At 39.7% G+C, this 19,403-nt stretch overlaps 1 protein-coding gene across 3 annotated transcripts in view; it reads right to left on the bottom strand.

Annotated features, from left to right (window-relative positions):
* The window catches only part of Arhgap19 (Rho GTPase activating protein 19), a 42,186-nt gene that overhangs the window by 10,204 nt on the left and 12,579 nt on the right, over window positions 1–19,403 (bottom strand). For all 3 annotated transcript variants that reach the window (XM_048452879.3, XM_048452881.3, XM_048452880.3), the window contains exons 2-8: window positions 14,880–15,145; window positions 11,170–11,250; window positions 9,499–9,708; window positions 6,514–6,740; window positions 4,781–4,867; window positions 3,721–3,786; window positions 1,074–1,265 (exon numbers count right to left, since the gene is read on the bottom strand). In XM_048452879.3, coding sequence (XP_048308836.1) covers window positions 1,074–1,265; window positions 3,721–3,786; window positions 4,781–4,867; window positions 6,514–6,740; window positions 9,499–9,708; window positions 11,170–11,250; window positions 14,880–15,145 — 1,129 coding nt within the window. The remainder of the gene's footprint in view (window positions 1–1,073; window positions 1,266–3,720; window positions 3,787–4,780; window positions 4,868–6,513; window positions 6,741–9,498; window positions 9,709–11,169; window positions 11,251–14,879; window positions 15,146–19,403) is intronic.

Genomic DNA, 19,403 nt, shown 5'->3' with positions numbered 1-19,403 from the left:
GAGCCAAAGAGTCTGTGTAGAGGTAGAAAGTAGGTTAATAAGCAATCACAAAAGCAGAAGTGACATTCACTATCTCTGGTTACAAATAGAAAAAAAGATCCAGAATATTTATGAACTGGTCTAAGATCTGACAGTAAATCAGAATTATTCTGCATCAATTACCTTGGAAATAGAAAGTTACTAGCACAATCCATGGCAGTCCTCAGTTTAACAAACTGTATGTCAGGATTTAGCTTTAGGACAGAATCTCATGTAGCAGAGGTTGGCCTCAACTCTTTATATGACCAAGGATGACCTTCAACTCCTAATCTTTCTGCTTCCATCTTCCAAGTCATGACATTATAAAACTAGAAGGCTATACCCAGTTTATGAGGTGTCAGGGATCCAGCTCAGGGCTTCGTGAATGTAGAGCAAGCACTCTACCAACAGAGCTTCATTCCTAAGCCAGAATGTTCCAAAGGTATTAATGCTCTTGTCTGCCAGCACTGCTGTGAAGGGAAAAAGACTGAATGCAGACTTCCAATGTTGTCAGCTTTTGGTGTAGAGGCATCTCCAGAAGAAAAAGGGAAGAGTCAAGTTGGTGTATAGTCATTAGCCAAAGCTCTCATTCATTATTTGGGGTGTGTGTGTGTGTGTGTGTGTGTTTGTATGTGTATGTGTATGTGTATGTGTATGTATGTGCACCATTATGCCCATCCTCTCCACTTTTACAAGTGTGACACATGCATGTTAGCTACTACTGCTGTTTTTACAAACCTGAAAACTGAAATTCAGAAATTAAATTATTCACCTAGAAAACATAAAGCATTTAAATTCTGGACCATTGGAACTGCTAGTTCTCTCCAAGCAAACTTGGTACATGCCAAAATTACAGATATTCTACAGATAACTGCAGAAAATCAAGTACTTCCACACCTCCCTTCAGGACAGGAGTACATTGTGATTCCATGGACAAGCCTGCTATTTTAGCTGAGTCAAAGCTTGCTCTACATGAGAGTGAAACCTCAGTGAGATTCTCAGCTGTGCTCTCTGGTGACTCCTAGAGCCCACCCAATTTCCCTGCATCCAGGCACCTGTCGAATAAGTTGTTTCTTCTTCGCTGAGTCTGGCATGTTATGAACATGTTGGAAGAGTTCTTTCAGAGCCTCTTCTGTATGTTGCTGGGTCTCCTCCTGCTGAGAACAAGAATCTACCCTATTCCGTTTCTGAGATCTTGACAGCTGGAAGGACATGGCATGACATGAGGTTGTCAAATCAAGATCATCCTACAGAAAAATTTATAAAAAACCAAATTAATATATCCTACTGGCTTTGTTTTGGGTTCATACAATAACCTTGATCAAAAGAAGTGGGAAATGGAAACACAACATGCTACTATATTCAGGAACAAGGAAAATCCTAACACAATTACCAGATAAAGGAAAAATGATTAATAAAGGCCTCTGAATAATCTACTTCCATTATCTGCCCAGAAAATCAACGGGCATTTAGAACATTGCCATAGAGAATTATAGCTGTTTGATTTCAGTTTTCAAAACACTTTTTAATCTCAAGTAATCCTTGTTGCTATCCAATAGGTAAACTCTAACGTATTAGTCCCAGCAGACAGAACAGTAACAATTCACAAACAAACAAACAAAAACCTAAGGTAAAAGTTAATTTCATCTAGACATTTAAGTGATAAACCTACCCTAGAGCCCATGGCTACTGTGCCTTCGCTCAAACTCTTTTCCATACAAACTACATGGAAGTAGAAAAAGAATAAAAGCTACAGCTCTCCAAGGAAAACAACACTCTAGTTAAACTAGTTTTTAAAATGTTGTTCCTGAGGCTGGAGAGATGGCTCAGCAGTTAAGAGCACTGACTACTCTTTCAGAGGACCCAGGTTCAATTCCCAGCACCCACATGGCAACTCACAACTGTGTGCAACTCCAGTTCCAGGGGATTTGACACCCTCACACAGACATGCATACTCACAAAACAGCAATGCACATAAAATAAATAAAACTTTTTCTTAAGGCAAAAAATGCTGTTTCTTAGTCACACCAAATATTTGCTGGATGAGAGAAAGAAACAGGAGTAGAAAACACAGCATAAGACACAGTCTCCAAGTCTCTAACACAGGTTAAATACAAGTCAGTCAAGTGCTGGCGGGCCTTTCTCAGCTTCTCACTGCCACAGCTCAATATTCTTACATAACTTTCTGTTCATAAGCATAATATAGTTCTCTGAGCTCATTTGTTCTCAAATGCTGCTGGCTAACTTTCATTGTCAACTTGACATAACCAACAGTCACCTGAGAAAAGGAAACCTCCACTGAGCATCGCCTTAATCAGACTGGCCTGTGGCCATATCTGTTAGAGATTGTCCTAACTGATAACTGATATGGGAAGGCCCAGCTCCACTGTAGGGGGCAGCATCTCTAGGCAGGTGAGCCTAGAGACTATCCAAGAAAGCTAGCTAGGCAGGAAGCAGCATTTGTCCATGGTGTCCACTTCAAGTTTCTGTTTAAGCTACTGGTCTGACTTCTGCCAATGATGGATTGTGACCTGGAAGTATAAGATGAAATAAACCCTTTTCTCCCCTAAGCTGCCTTGATCATAGCGTTTATCACAGCAACATAAAGCAATCTAGAATACATTTTTTTCTCCCTTTTATTGAGAAAGAGTGAGAGAAATTGTGTGTGTGTGTGTGTGTGTGTGTGTGCATATGTGTGTGCGCATGTGTCACCTCTCCAGCCCATGGGCTGAAATCTTTTAACTACTTGACAGTGTAACTGTACCAATGAACTTGAATAACAATGAATTATATAGGACTAGATATGGGCTGGATATCTGGCCTCTGTTGGCACCCATGCACATACCCATACACATAAGTAAAAATTAAAAGCTGGGCATGGTGGCACATGCCTTTAATCTCAGCACTTAGGAGTCAGAGGCAAGGAGATCTCTTTGAGTTCAAGACCCGTTTGTTCTATATAGCCAGTCTTGGGACAGCCAAGACTGCACTGAGAAATCCTGGAAACTGAGAACGCTTAAGCCAAGACCTACCACCACCACCACTACCACACACACATACACACATACAAAGAAATAAACAAACAAACCAATAAATAAATTTAAATCAGGGTTGGAGAGATGGCTTAGCAGTTTAAAACACTGTCTACTCTTCCCGAGCACCCAGATTTGATTCCCAGAACACAAATGGCAGCTCACAACCATTTGTAACTCAAGTTCCAGAGGATCCAACATCACCTTCTGACTTTCATAAGCTATTGCACACAAGTGGTAAACTTATACACACATAAAATAAAATAAATATTTTAATTAAATTAAAATTTTAAAAAAGAATGAATTACATAATACTGGACCTTTGTTATTATAATGTACTTGACATTTACAGGTTGCTTAGATCATAGGCTATAAAAATACAATAAATTTTACAGAAAACTTTAACCTATGATCTATGCTGTGACATTTATGTAGAGAATATCATCCACTAGTGAGGACCTCTGAAAGCAGGCAAGCAAGTATATTATACGTAGGGACATTTTAATTCCACAACTGTCTTCTTAATCTTGGCCCCTGCTAAAACAAATGATTAGGTAAAGTTTGAGCTGCAACATTAAAAGCACTGATTTAACGATGATGTTATGCTTTGTTTAAAAACTTCACTAATCTTAATCCTTCCCTTGTTTGAAGACCAGTTTCCTGTTCTTACCTTTGACACTTGAGTTCTGGAGCCCAGATAATACAATCTGGCACATTCCCGAATATAAGCAGGAGCCTGGGGAGGACAAAAAAAAAAAACAAAAAGAAAAAAAAAAAAACCAGGATTCAGTGATTAGTAGGACTATAATTCTTTAGGCAACAGAAAAAGAATCATAACATTATTAATGGATAGAGTGCTGTGAAAAGTCAAACACTTGTACTCACTCATAGGTGGTTTTTAAACATAAAGCAAAGAAAACCAGTCTACAAACCACAATCCCAGAGAACTTAGACAACAATGAGGACACTAAAAGAAACATACATAGATCTAATCTACATGGGAAGTAGAAAAAGACAAGATCTCCTGAGTAAATTGGGAGAATGGGGACCTTGGGGGATGTTTGAAGGGGGGAGGGAGAGGCAGGGAGGGGAGCAGAGAAAAATGCTCAATAAAAATCAATGAAAGAAAGAAAGAAAGAAAGAAAGAAAGAAAGAAAGAAAGAAAGAAAGAAAGAAAGAGGTACACTCTAATGACCATTCCTGAATGCTTAGCAACAGCAGTGGGTCAGCATGAGCAAAGATCTTATCTTGAGGACAGGTGGGATCAATCCTCTCCCTGAAGTAGGGAGTCTTTAGGAAACTCAGACATTGCAGCTCAGATGCTCAGCAGGAGACCAAAGTAGAGGACTTTACTTTCAAAGTTTAATACATGTGGCTTTTGTGTAATGAACTAAACCCATGAAATCTACAAAAGACATAAGAAGTTCTTGAGAAACTTATCCCTCAGAAACACTGCCTGCTTGTGCTTAAAGAGACAGTGTGTGACATGAAAGGCACTATCAAACCCACAGACTTGGGTAGGCAGGCAAGATAAGACTAGGCAACCACCAGCTTGTGCTTCCTTTGGTGAAGAAAGTCAATTAGCCAGAGGACAGAGAAGACTTGGCTCCTATTTCTAGCCCTCCCCACTATCCATTCTGCTTTACAATCTCAAAGAGCACCTCTCATCCAGGATCCCACTCTGCCACCTTCCTTGTCCTGTTACCAGCCAAATGCCATCCCTTACTTACCTTAAAAAGCTTCTGGGAGTGTTTGATCATAAAAGCCATCCCAGTATTTAACTTGGTGATATTCTCCTGAAGGTCATTTGCAGTGACCTAGTCAGTGGGAAGAGACCAAACAAAGGGCATTAAGAAGAGGGAAGTGTTCACCGGTACATGTCACTTGAAACAACATAAAAGCATAGACATGTGTCCCTAAAGTGACCAGAAAATCTTTAAGTTTTCTTCATTTCCTGCTCTGCTCACAGATACCTAAGCAGAAAATCTAACCTAGGATTCAAACCACACCCAGCAGAAAGGCCAGTCTGTACCAGCCATCAAGGACACTGGCTCTGCAGAGATTGGGGCATCCATCCAGAGAACTGGCTACTAACACTACTGGAGCTGACATCTTATATGCCATGCCTTCACCCTTGTTATTTTATCTGTTTGCTCTTCCCAAGGCCCCTCACACACTTCTTTTTCTAACCACAGCTTGTTTCTTTTCCATAGCATTGGAGGTTTTCTCTTCGTTGGTTGGGTCAGACCCAGGCTGCAGCATATGCTCTGATGATAAGCTTCATGCCCTGGCCTCTAGAACTTGGTTAGCTAATTCAAAAGCCTTCACAATGAGACTTGAGTTCCCTGATGTGGATAAATGTCGGTGCATCTGCTCCCCATTAACCCACTCCTGGATTTTCCTAGCTCAGAGCAGTCCATTCATTTTGACTTGTTACTTACTAAGATAAAATGTTACATATAACCTCTCTCTTAACCTTCCTTTCCTTATTTTTGTTTGTTTGGTTGGTTGGCTGGTTGGTTTTAGTTTTTCAAGATAGGGTTTCTCTGTGTAATAGCTCTGGCTTTGTAGACTTGTTTTGTAGACCAGACTGGCCTCAAACTCATGGAGACCTGCTTACCTCTGCCACCCACATGCTGCATCACAGGCATATGCCACACCACTCTACCACCACCACCACCTGCACTCCTTATTTCTTTTACTCTCAAATCCTCCCAACAGTCACTATAACAATCTATTGCTATTGTTTTCCTAACAACTTATGAGGTAACTGGTAACAGCTACTCCATGCCCACTTTACACAGAAAGGACAAAGAAACAGGTAACAAATCTATCTGGGTTGTGGTTTCCAACCCAGGTAAGCTACTCATAATCTCATCTCATATCAAGGCCTATTTTGTGAAGGGGAGGGAACCTGAGCTTCACGGGTCCAGGGCAAACCTTTGTTTAACAACCTTCTTTAAAATGTAAGCCACTAACGAAGCCATGGCCCCAGTAAGAAGCACATTTAGCTTTATAAAAGAAAACTGAATATATGGGAGTAAAACTGCTGGGACAGGTTAGATTGTTCTGTCAGCTCAGAATATTATCTCACACAATTACACTATTTTATTCTAAACCTTTAGAAATTAATTTGTATTACTCCTTCAATCGTTAGAAATCAATTTGATTTGCCAAGAAGCATCCCTATTAAGATGGAATTTACACTGTCTAATCAAAACAAATCTAGCTTCTTTAGCAGCTAGAATATTCCAGAAAGAAGTGGTCATGCAGGATTACTAGAGACTGACTTATCAGTGAGGTTCCAGGAACCAGGCCTCTCAGCTTTGATGACTCCTAAGCTTCTAACATCATAAATATGAAGGCTGGACCTTGGATCCTTGATAATCTCACCAATGTTCAACCACAGGAGGGGCCCAGACTGAGAAAACCAAGCCCTGAAGATCTTTCCCTCAATACTAACATTTTTGGGCCACAGGACATGAGGTGCAAACATAAGGGCAAGGTTATAGGCAGACATCTTATTCTTGTCTTGCTTCTTCGCTGTTTGATACAGGAGATCAAGCAGTAACTTGAGCAAGTTACGATTGGCTGGAGGGAGGATGAGGAAAAGCAGCTGCAGGGCCTCAATCTGCCGCTCCTTGTCGGGTATGTTGGTCTTATTTCCTTTATCATCAAACTGCATCAAATCTTAAAAAAAAAATTATTGAAAAGGAAGGAATAATCAGCAAGAAAAATCAATGATATTATTGATTATTATTTCCCACTAAGTTCCACTAAAGAAAGAGAAAGAATAAAAGAATCAATCATAAAGGAAATTCAAAACTCCTAATACCTTAAGAAGGTCCTAGATTCAAATATCAATACTATAAAAAGAAAAGAAAATAGGCAATGGGCTTTGCAAAGTATTTCCTGTGTGACTATGAACATGTTAGCAGGCATAGCATGAGCCCTGGCACCACAAGAAAGAAAACACAAAACACAAAAAATAAAGTCACTCTAATTCAATAACTAAAGACAATCCAATTTTAAAATGTGGGAAAGATTTAAGTAGAAGGTTAGTTGTGATGATGTACACACATGTGCCTAGCACTCAAGAGGCTGAGAGGCAGCCTGAGTCATATAATGGCACCTTATCTCAAAAGAAAAAAACCAAACTGAATAGATATCCCTTCTAAGAAAATAACATACACAAACCAGGCACAGTGACACACACCTATAGTTCTAGCTACTTGGGAGGCTGAGGTAGAAGGATTGTTTGAGGCAATTTAGCAGGCCTTATCAATTTAAAAAAAAAAAAAGAAGGAAGAAGAGAAAGGAAAGAAGGGAGATGTCATATGAGAGGTCAGTAAGTCTGAGCATGCTTGAACCGTTTATCAGCAAAACCACAAGATACCACTTCACATCTACTAGGATGATCTGAACAAAAGTACTGACAATACAAATACTGGAACACGAGCAATAAACCTTATACTGCACATAGGAATATTAAAGGGTGTAATAACTTTGGATCTTTTTTTAATCTGTATGGGTCTTTTGCCTCTTTTGCCTGCATGTATGTCTGTGCACCTTGTGTGTGCACTGCCCACTGAAGTCAGAAGAGAACATCAGATCCCCTGAACTGGAGTTACAGATAGTTGTAAGCCACCAAGTGGATGCTGGGAATTGAACCGGGGTCCTCTGGAAGAACAGCCAGTACTCAACCACTGAGCCATCTCTCCAACCCCAGTGTAACCACTTTGGGAAACATTTAGGCAGTGCCTCAAAAAGTTAGTTATAGTTATGTCTCAGCAATACCCAAAAGAATTAAAATCAAGAGGTCCACACACACCTCTGACAATGTCAGCCCTTCTTCTCTTCCCTAGTCAGACAGGTTGTGGCTAAAGGGTAAGTCAGAGGGAATCATGCACAGGATGACTCTCCAGCTGTGCCACACCTTCATATGTTCTCAAGAGCAGTGAGTCACCGGGCAGCACAGTGGAGGGTGCCAGATACTGGACCAAATGAAGAGCGCAAAAGAAAGGCAAATAAAACAAACACATAACATAACATTTATACTTTCCAATCTTTTTTAAAGATCTAAAACTTCATGTCTCTAAAATGTAACTGCAAAATTACATGCATATTAGTAATGTATCCTCATTTGTATTATCAAAATCACCAGTGAATATGACTTTTAAAGTCTCAGCTGAAAGGCTGGAGAGAGTTCAGAGGTTAAGACGTTTATCTCACAGAGGGGGTAGTGAGAAAGAGAGGAAGAAAAGGAAAGAGAGAGGGAGGCAGAGAAGGTGAAGGGTGGAGGAAAGGAGTGGGAAGAGAAAGAAGAAATGCCATGGGTGAAAAACTACACATAGATTTTGACACTGTGTGCACTTAGAGCCTACTGTAGCATAATAGCTATGCAATTTAAGAATGAATTCTCTACCACATAGACACAAAGAATGAAAAAACTATGAGCTAAGAATAGAACAGTCGCCAAGATACAGTAAGGGAAAAAGCAAACACAGAATAATGTATATAATATTCTGCCTTTACATACAGAGGCAGAAAAGAATATATATATACATAGTGCACAAAACACCTCTGGAAGGATATATTAGACATCACAGTACCAGTTGCCTCTGGAACTGGTGCTAGGGAACAGGGGGAGAAAGAAGCTTTTCCATATTGATCATGAGGGTAGACTGCCTACTCAATAAGCAAATAATAACACTTTTAAAAGAAGAGTTTGCAAAGGCAGAGGTGACCTCAATTTAGGCATGGAAATACCTGAAAAACCTCCAAACCAAGGCAAAAGCACAGAACCAGCAACTTTCTGAAAGGTATAAACCCAGTGACACACCCAACCCCAGGGAAGGCATGCTTTTATCGAGCAATTAAAATGTTCTAAGTACTATGGTGGACTACATCTGAGATACGAAAATCAACAGGAAATTTATCAAAAACATTTAAGGGAATTTAGAGATGACTCAGAGGTTAAGAGCACTTTGTTGCTCTTGTAGACAAAACACCCACACATATAAAATAAAAATAAATCTTTAAAAAATATTTTCTAAAAGGAAAATATTTAAAGTCAGTGAAATGTCTCAGAAGGTAAAGATGCTTGCTGCCAAGTCTGGTGACCTGAGATGAGTCTTCAAGACCACATGGTAGGAGAGAACTAATTCCCAAAAATTGTCCTCTGACCTACACATGCATGTCATGTCATGTACACATGAACATACAAAATACTTATAATTTTAAAAAAAATGTTTTAAAAGGAGAAGAATGAAGAGGACGAAGACAATTGATCAAATCAAACTTAACTAATCAAGATTTATAAGTACATTAGGATCATGAAGTCTGGGGCAACATCAGCACCACAGTGAGTAACAAACAATAGGAGATCACAAAGGACTTCACTAAATCGAAAAAATATTTTCATCTCTTTCTTACTTCTTATACCCACCAGCAATTTTGAGGTGTACATGGAAATGTTTATGAGTCAGCAGAGGTTCTGGTAACTCTCCTAGAAACATCTTCAGCAGCGTGGCAACATCATTTGAGTGAAACTCTCCTGAATCCAAGTCAATATCAGTCCCATTATTGAGAGCATCCCTCAAAAGCTGCTGTCGGACACTGTTGCCTGGTACTCTGAACAGGCCTTCTACTCGCAAGTCTGCTTAGCATGGATGTCCAAAAGGAAACAGAGGAGAATTATGGTTAGTGTGCACAGTATAAACATGACTTCTCTTTAAAGACCTTCCACAGCACCCCTGCTAAACAAGATTGTGTCAATATTTCTAGAGAAGCTTGAAATTTCCCGAGCACCTAGAGATGATTCAAACTGAAAAGAGGTCCTGCAAAGGTCACTCATCCTCCTGAGGTACCACTGGATACTGAATTTAACACAATCAATAGTCAAAAAAAAAAAAAAAAAAAAAAAAAAACTTGAAAAGTAAAATGAAAGAAAAGCAAACCTCAAGATCCCTTTATCCTTCTTCCTCACAGACTCTCAAGGAGTTGAGCTCATCTATGGGCGTTTGTGGCTCCTATAAACTGTTTCTTTCAGCCAAGAATAAACCTAGAATCTTTGCATTATTGTGTGATTCAGAATTCTAAGAGATCACCCTGCAGCTAAGAGACTCCTGAAAGCTTAGGTCATTCCAAATAAGCACCTCCCATCCAACTAGGCTCTAAGCTCATGTAAGGAGATTTCAAAAGGGAGGTAGCCAGACACATTGTTTGATCGGGAAGAAGCCTGTCCATGTTTCTCCATCTTTGTACATCCCCAATTTCAGGGCCAGGCAAAGGAATAAATGGGACCCACAACAAGCTGCAAAACACATCCCTGTGCTCCAGTAGGGCACATCCACACAGCAGCTGGGCTGAAGAAAGCCAGGAATTCTCATCATACAAATAAGCTGAGAACCTACAATCTCCCCACTCTAAAACCCTGATGGGTGGTTATGCTTTAATCAAATCTCTTGCCAAAATAAAACACTTAAAAACTTAAAACACAAACATACACAAATCCAGACGCCTCCAACCCTTTCAAGACATAAGTTCACGATCTCTTTTGTGTTCCTCCTGCACAGCGTCTCACACCCAGTAAGTCAGAAGGTATGCCTGAATAGTAAACAACTGGCATATCAAGTCATACAAAAACCCCACATTTACATGTTCTTGGCTATGCTGAGCTCTTAGAATGATGACATGGCTCACAGAACTACTAAAAACTCAATGAGCCCTGTCTCGAAAAAAATAAATAAAATAAAATATATGAGAATTAGCTGAAGAGTATATGTTAATCACAGAATTCTGATGATGGAACTATGATGCTTCGTGAATAAATTTCATAATTCTTTAGGCGCAAGGAATTCTTCAGAATTGCCTAAGAGCTACTTATGGTTTCATAGACATTATCTAATTTATCTATATCTTTGAAAGCAAAGCAAATCAGTAATTGACATGAAATTCAAAAGGAAATATATTTTTAAAATCTACCACCTGAAAATCAGTGGTTCAGTTCTTTGTTGCTGAGTAGTAGTTGACATCTGCTAACCCATCAGTCAACTCTCAAAGGAAAAGTGGCAATTCTTCCTTAAACACAGACTATTGAAGCTTTGAGTAGTCTTACTTTTGTGCAGATATTCAATCAGTTGGTATATCTGGGCAATGCCTTCCTCTGTCAGTGGAGATCCAAATACCACTCCTTTTTCTAAAAGAAAAAAAAAGATATCATAGGACAGGGCTGTATCACATAAGGAGTACAAGGTCATCAATGTAATGATTCTTTTTAAGCATATGTATTTATTCGGGGGCGGGGGCATGACAAACGTGGTGTTTAGAGGACAACTTATGGAAGATGGTTCTTCCCTTCCACTCTGTGGGTCTTGGAACTCAAACTCAAGGTCGTCAGGCTGGCAATGGATGCCTTCACCTGCTGAGCCTTCTCACCAGCCCAAATACCATGATTTTAAACGCATTCAAGCATTCTACTTTCATTTAATGTTTTCACAAGATTAGTAAACAAAAACAAAAAAAAATAAGACTAAATGATGTAGGATTCCCCTCTTCATGCTGTGAATATGTTTTATTACCATTGCTTAATAAAGAAGCTTCGGCCTATGACAGGGCAGAATAGAGTTAGGCTAGAAAACTAAACTGAATGCAGGAAGAAGGTGAGTCAGGAGACGCATGTAACTGCCCAAGAAGCAAGATGTGGGGTAACAAACCGCGAGCCTCGTGGTAAAATATAAATAATAGATATGGGTTAACTTAAGATATAAGAGCTAGTTAGCAATATTTGAGCCATTGGCCAAACAGTGTTGTAATTAATATAGTTTTTGTGTAATTTTTCGGGTGTGGGCAGCCAAGAAACCAAAGTGCAGTCCTCGTTTACAAATAAAAACTAGAAACACACCCAAAAATGCTGTCAGAGCAACTGTCAAGTCAATTCTCTCTAAATTCAGTATCAGATCATAAATTCCTGGAGGACAAGACTTTTCATTATTTAAAAAACAATACCTAGCACATTGAGATTTTATTTAAAAAGTAACAAAATAAGAACCTGAACCATGATTGTGAAGTCATGACAATTACTCACTAGAGTTCGTACAGGATATGATCTTTTAATATTTAAAATTTCATCCTGCCTTAATGATTTCCTTAATATTTAATAAAATAAAACAGGACCTCTTTAATATCTTATCAAAAGTAGTGCTCCAGGGCTGGAGAGATGGCTGTTCTTCCAAAGGATCCAGGTTCAATTCCCAGCACCCAAATGGCAGCTCACTATTATCTGTGACTCCAATTCCAGGGAATCCAACACCCTCACACAGACATACATGCAGGCAAAACACCAATGTACATTAAAATAAAATAAATAAATCATTAAAAGGAGTAAAAAAGCAGAACTCTACACTTCTTGTTGGCTTTGAGGCCTGCTCCCCAGGAGAGAATTTATACCTGGTACTGTAAGCCTGGTCAAAAGCCCATGGCTGGGGAGGCCCACAGGCCTTCAGGAGCAACCTACTATTGTTTTGCTAAATTGTGAAACTATCTTTAAATGTTCTACAGATGTGAGCTGCTCTCAACTTCAGTCAGAACTCTTTTCCGAGTGGGCCTCAGTTAATGTAAAGACTCGTAGTGGTCACAGAGTTTTGAATAGTTGGTTGTGAGTACTCAACCCTAAATGGGATGTCAATATCAAAATTCTTCCCCCAAAAGTTCAAAGAAAATGAAATAGAAGGGGATTTTAAACAAATGCAGTAGGAATCAGGGGTGGAGAAGAAGGTTGTGACACGCTCTCTTTCAGACATGAAACAGCCATCGTACTTATGAAGTCACAGCAAGTGTGGTTACTTGCAGAAGACCCGCACGAGAGCAAGCCAGTCAGCTTTACAGGCTCCACCCTAGCTGAGGAGCTACTGCAGTTGATGGCTGCTGTGTAGCCACTGGGAAATCCCTCATGTCCCCAAACCAGTGTGCATGCAGGGGGCACAAATTAGTCTCTGTGGATTATTAAAAAAGGAAAAAGAACAAGGCAGTGGTGGTGCATGCCTTTAACCCCAGCACTCATGGGGTAGAGGCAGGCAGAGCTCTTGAGTTCAGGCTACCCAGATCTACAGAATGAGTTCCAAAACAGCTAGGGCTACACAGAGAAAAACTATCTGGGGGGGGGGGGGGGGGGGGAGAGTTGGGCAAGGTGGCACACACCTTTAATCTCAATGCTGGGAAACAGAGGCAGGTAGATCTCTGGTGAGTTCAAAGCTATGAACTTGTCTATGTAGCATGTTCCAGGCCAGTCAGGGCTACACATGAGATCACCTAAAAATAAGCAAACTGAAAGAAAAGAAGGAAAGAGAACATGAAGCTCAGATGGGGATATACACGAGGGAGGCCAGGGGAAGTTGGAGGGATGGAGGCAGACAGGATCAAATACAATTGTATACATGTATGGAATTCTCAGAAACTTACATATGCATACACACAGAGCTGGGCTACCACTTACTGCTAGACAAGCTTTTTTGGAAGGTGATTATAGGACCCTACTTTATCAAAGCAGTCCATAAAATGAAAACATTTGCGAACTACTGTAGTCTTTTTTCATTTTATTTATTTATTTCGATTTTTGAGACTGGGTCTCTTTATGAGGTTTTGGCTATCCTGGAGCTTGCTGTGTAGACCAGGCTGGTCTCAAATTCACAGAGATCATCCTGCCTCTGTCTCGTGAGTGCTGGGACTAAAGGCGTATGCCACAATATCCAGCTATAGTTTTTTGGACGTTTTGTTTTGTTTTAGGTTTTTTGTAGAGGTTAAGTATGTAACTCAGTGGTAAAAAGATTGCCTAGTATGAATGTAGCCTTGAGCTCATCTTCAGTAAAACAACAAAAACAACAACAAAAAAAATGTTCAGGCTTCCTTGACTGCACTATCCTGCTATGTCACTTTATTTTTTCTACTATCATTTTAACTCACTAGAGCAGTTCATTCCTATAGTCCCAGCTACTCTAAAGGCTAAGGGAAGACGATCATTTGAGCCTAGTGGGATCTGCGTAGGCAACAGAATGAGAGAACTCAGAGAGAGGGAAACACAGAGAGAGAGAGAGAGAGAGAGAGAGAGAGAGAGAGAGAAGAAGGACAAAAGGTCACTGAAAAACAATATTTTTGTACAATATTCATATGTCATGAAAATTAAGATGCCCTTGATAACTACCTAAACTAATCTAAACTAATTATATTCTCTCTCAGACACTGAATATATTTACTATCTTCTCTCCTCTCCCTCTTTCCTTTTCTTCCCCTCCCCTTCCCTTCTCTCCTCCTCTTCTTCCTCTCTCTCTGACAGCATTTCACAATGTGCCAAGTTGCCCTCAAATTTCAGATCTTCTTGCCTCAGCCACCCAAATGCTGCAATTACAAGATTTACATCACCATGCCAGGTTTAAGTATTTCTTCATCTAGAGAGTTTTATAATTTTTATTACTACTGTTTAAAGTTTTAATGAAAATGAGAGAAAAAGACCAACAAATCTTCAGGATGATTACAACTTCCCAGTAAGGGGCAAATGTAAGGGGATAAAGCACAGTGCAGAAGCTCTCTTCAACAGTTAAGAGCGCTGTTACTCTTGCAGAGGACCTGGCATGGCAGCTCACAACTGCCTATAACTCCAGTTCCAGGGTATCTGACACCATCCTCTGGCTTTCATGGGCATCAGCATATACCTGGCTTGCATACAAACAAACAGGCACAAATAGATAACATAAATTTAAAATACATATTTTCAAAAGAGAGTAAAGCCCACTCAGCAGCTAAAACTGTGCCCTTCACAGACACAAGACCTACCCTTCCGTTTGAGCGACATCAGAGACCTGAAGAACCCTGCGGCTGAGCCAGCCCCACCAGGTAACTTAAGGTCCACTTCCCCCATCAGCTGAGCCAGCTCAGTTCCAGGCAAATCAATAAGTCTTGTGATGTTGCTGACCACCAACTCAGTGAACATCTCTGGTTTCTCATGTCGGAGTTTCTCCACAAAAAAGTCAGGATTGAAGATAATAGGCTGACCTCGAAGGGGAGAATCATTGCAAATGACAAAATTGCAGATGGCATCACTGGAAGAAAAAAAAAAAATCAAACAGAAGGCTTTTTGTGTTTTTTACTTCCTTCCCGAAGGGTTCTGCAGTTCCTGAATCTAAACACAGCAGAGGGTTCCTAACAGGCTTCCTAGCAGATGCTTCCTCTTACAGAAGCATCTGACCTTGGAATCTGATCTTCAAAGCCAAAGCATTCATAGAATGGAAGAGGTTTATGGCTACATAAAGCTATGCATTAGTTCAACTTTGCCGAGGCCCACAGACAGGTTTTAGTTGTTATTCATTTAGCTAGTGGTTTTTGTGCATGCTAGTCGAGTGCTCTCTGACATTGCACTACTATATCTCAAACCCACTTCTACTTTTAAATCTTTCTGTTCAGGGAGGCTCTAACTCACGAGTTATCTAACTCTTGCTCAGAAGGTTTTTCTCTACAAGGCCCTGATCTTCATATTTAAGAACTCAATTGTTGGGACAGTGAGACAGCCAAGCCTGATAACCTGATTTTAACCCCTGACTCCTACCGGTTGTCCTCTGATCACCACATCCGTGCCCTGGTGCACACACTCACAAACACACACACAAAAAAAAGTAAGTGTCAAAAATGTTTTTAAATGTTAAATTAAAAAAAAATAACTATCGTTGGACATGATGGCACATGACTGTAATCGCAGCATTTTCCATGAGGCTGAGGTGGGTAGACTGGGAGCTGAAGATCAGCCTATGCGATGAGATACTGACTCAAAACGCAGCTCAGCAGTTTAAGAGCATTTGCTACTCTTCTAGAGACCTGAGTTTGGTTACCAGCACCCATGTCAGGTACCTCACAAATGCCTGTAACTGCAGTTCCAGGGGGATCTGAAACAAATTTTTACAAGACTTCTAAAAAATTATAATTATTATTATTAAATTAAATTAATAGAAATAAGAACTATACTAATCCACTTCCTATAACACACATATCATTGATTGTACTTACCATCTATTATCTCTAATGGCTTGTTCAATCCTTATCATATACATATACAGTCATCAATTATATAGCAGATGAATAAATATAACACACATCACAAAGGACAACATATCATATTTCAGAAAAGTCAAGTTCGCCTAACTCATACAAATACTTCCACAATAAAATGTCCACTACACCCAGGCTATCAAGTACTGTTCCAGGAAAAGTAATGCCTCTAAATATTAAGCAGATCTGATCAACAACATATCTTTCTAACATGACTGACATGATCTTCCTCTCTGGTGTTGGGATTTTGCATTCTAGATAAGTACTCTTTCCAGCAACATCCCCAACTTTGGTTGGTTGGGTTGGTTGGTTGGTTGGTTGGTTGGTTTGGGTTGGTTTGGTTTAGTTTGGTTTGGTGTGTTGATTTTTGAGATAGTCTCATTCTCTAGACCAAGCTGCTCTGAAATCCATTTTGTAGCCCTACTGCCTCAACCTCCCAAATACTGAGATTACAGGTGTAAACTATCATACCCAGGTAATAAATTTTGTTTGTGGTACTGTTTGTGGTACTGGCATTAAAGCCAGGACCGAGTCATGCTAGACATGCTCTGCTACTGAGCCACCTCCTCAACCCGGCTGATAATTTTTAATAACAGTACAATGAAAACAAGATGCAGATAAGTAAACTTCAAAGTTCATCTGTACTTCCTTGAAAACAATATTGCATAATGTTAACAGCCCGAATCTTCAGTTGGTAGTTACTAAATGTCTTTTACTATATACGTAGGAATTTAGGGCCAGCAAGATGGCTCAGCCAGTAAAAGCACTTGTCATCATGTCTAACAACCTGAGTTTGATCCCTAGGAACTACAAGAAAGGAAAGAATCAACTCCCACAAATTGTCTTCTGACCTAAACACATACACATATATACATACACACACAAATAAAAAATAAAATTTTTTAAGGAAACCGAATCAGAATTTAAATCTCTGTGTTCTCAAGTCACTGACTACAATACTTAGAAGCTCATCCCCTCAGACTTTTACACTAGCTTAGACTGTTTTCCTGTGTACACTCAAAAATTATACAACTACAATCAGAAGCAACTTCATTTTAATCATTTGTCAAAAGCTCCTTTTTTTCCAGTGTCAATTATTACAGGAAAGAAACAAGAGTCACTATGGAACTAACGTTTATAATCACTGCCAATAACAAGTAACCACAGCAACAACAAATCAAGAAATGCAGAAGCACAAGAAAAATAACCTTATGATTGTCTAATCAATGTAATTTGCATCCCTTTAAAAGGGAATAACTGGTTTCAGACCAAATTATCACTAACATTAATATATATAAAACATATAACATCATAGTCCTTAAGTAGAAACATGTACACATGTAAAAGCTTACAGATTCAAGAACATGACTGGTTAAGACTGAGAGTTTTCCACTGCTGACCCTTCCAGCACTAAATTGGATCAAACATACACACTTGAAAAAAGACGAGAAATGCAAAGCCCTCCTCCTTTTTAACATCCTGAAAAAAATGTTTCCCCCTAAACAGCTTTGAGCACGTTCAAGGCTGCCTAAAGAAAAAACAAACTGGCTGGAGAGATGGTTCAGAGGTTAAGAGCACTGACTGCTCTTCAGAGATCCTGAGTTCAATTCCCAGCAACCACATGATGGCTCACACCCATCTGTAATGAGATCTGGTACCCTCTTCTGGCAGGCACGTATGCAGGAGAACACTGTATACATTTTTTAAAAAATGGCTTTAAAAAAAAAGATTCACTGGAAGTCCTAATGTGTAAGTGAGGCATAAATCATCTCACACACTTTACCCTCTGTGCCCACCCCTCTCCTCCCATGTTCATTCGCTCTCACTACCCACACTTTTCTTTAAGCAAATTATTTTTTAGCCTCTTCCTCGCCTTTTCCAAATGGAGTACCTGGTACAAGGTCTTTGGAGACAAAAATAATTTAAGAAGGAAGAAAGTTGAAGACATGGAAGATAGTTGTAAGAGGTTTCCCACATTACAAAGCCCACTAATCACTTCTTCCACAACACAAAGCTAACAGTATCAAAGAATGTGTTTATCATAAGATATTTCTAGTACTAAGAAAGACAACATCCTAGTCGACAAAATTGTAAAACTAAGTAAACCCAAGTTCTAGAAAAATTAAACTTCTTACATAAACGCCGAAAGCTTCTGATGAGGCATTGCTAAGTGCAAGAGAGAGGACAAAGCTTTCTCCTACTGTGACAAACAACTCTCCTTTCTGGCCCCTGTGCAGCCTACACAAATTCCAGGCATGTAGGAGGCACAAGGACATATTATGGGGCCTGAAAGGCAGTACTTACTGAGACTCCGAGCACTGTTCTGTAAGGAGGAACAAACCAGAATTAAAAACTAGACTAGCTAATTGTACTTGCCAGTCTCTGAGTAAAGTCAACAGCAGTTTCCCTTCATTTCTACATTGCAGGTTATAGAGAATGAAATATCACATAATCTAAGCACATAGAATGGTGTGTTTATAATACAGAGGAGGGATAATCTCTACATCATACATAAAAAATAAATTCCAGCTTCCAGAAGTCACATTTTTTAAGATTTTTTTCATGTGTGTATATGTGTGTTCTTGTGCGAGTGTGTACTCTATATGCATGCAGTTGCCCAGAGGCCACTGTCAATGGAATTCCCTAGAACTGGAGTTATAAGTGGTTGTGTGTCACCTGACATGGGTACTGGGAACCAAACTTTCTTAACTATCTCTCTAGTCCAGCACAGGTTATTAATATGGGATACTTCCCACTGGTCAGAGAGACACCAGAGGCCGTAGAACAAAAGCTATTGCTAATAGATTGTTTTGTTAGACAACACACACCTTGGTTGTAAGACTTAAGAGACATTAGGTTGGAACTGGGCTGGAAGCTTCTTCCCTGCAGCTAGATTTCATACTGCTCAGAAGGTGTATGTAGGATGATGGGGAAGAAAAATCACCAGCATCTTAACCTCCAATGCTGACATGACAGGCAAATAAGCCCCTGGAAACATAGCAACATGACTTTAAGGAAATAGACAACTGCCTTCTGAATGGATTTGAACCCTCTTCTACACAGGAAGGTCACAGGCCCTAGGAAGAACCTACTGCTGTTGTTTTGCTAAATGAATATGCTGTCATGTTGCCTTCTAACTATTTATGTTCATTCCCATAGATTGTGCTGCTCTTGGCCTTAGTCAGAGAAGCTTCTCTTGCAGTGGACAGTTCTTCAGTACTGTAATCAATGCAAGTGGCCATGCTCTGGTAAATAAAT

This window comes from Myodes glareolus, chromosome 7 (genome assembly GCF_982192425.1).
Source record: "Myodes glareolus chromosome 7, mMyoGla1.1, whole genome shotgun sequence".
Taxonomy (NCBI): Eukaryota; Metazoa; Chordata; class Mammalia; order Rodentia; family Cricetidae; genus Myodes; species Myodes glareolus.
This window is presented reverse-complemented; position numbering and strand designations above follow the sequence as displayed.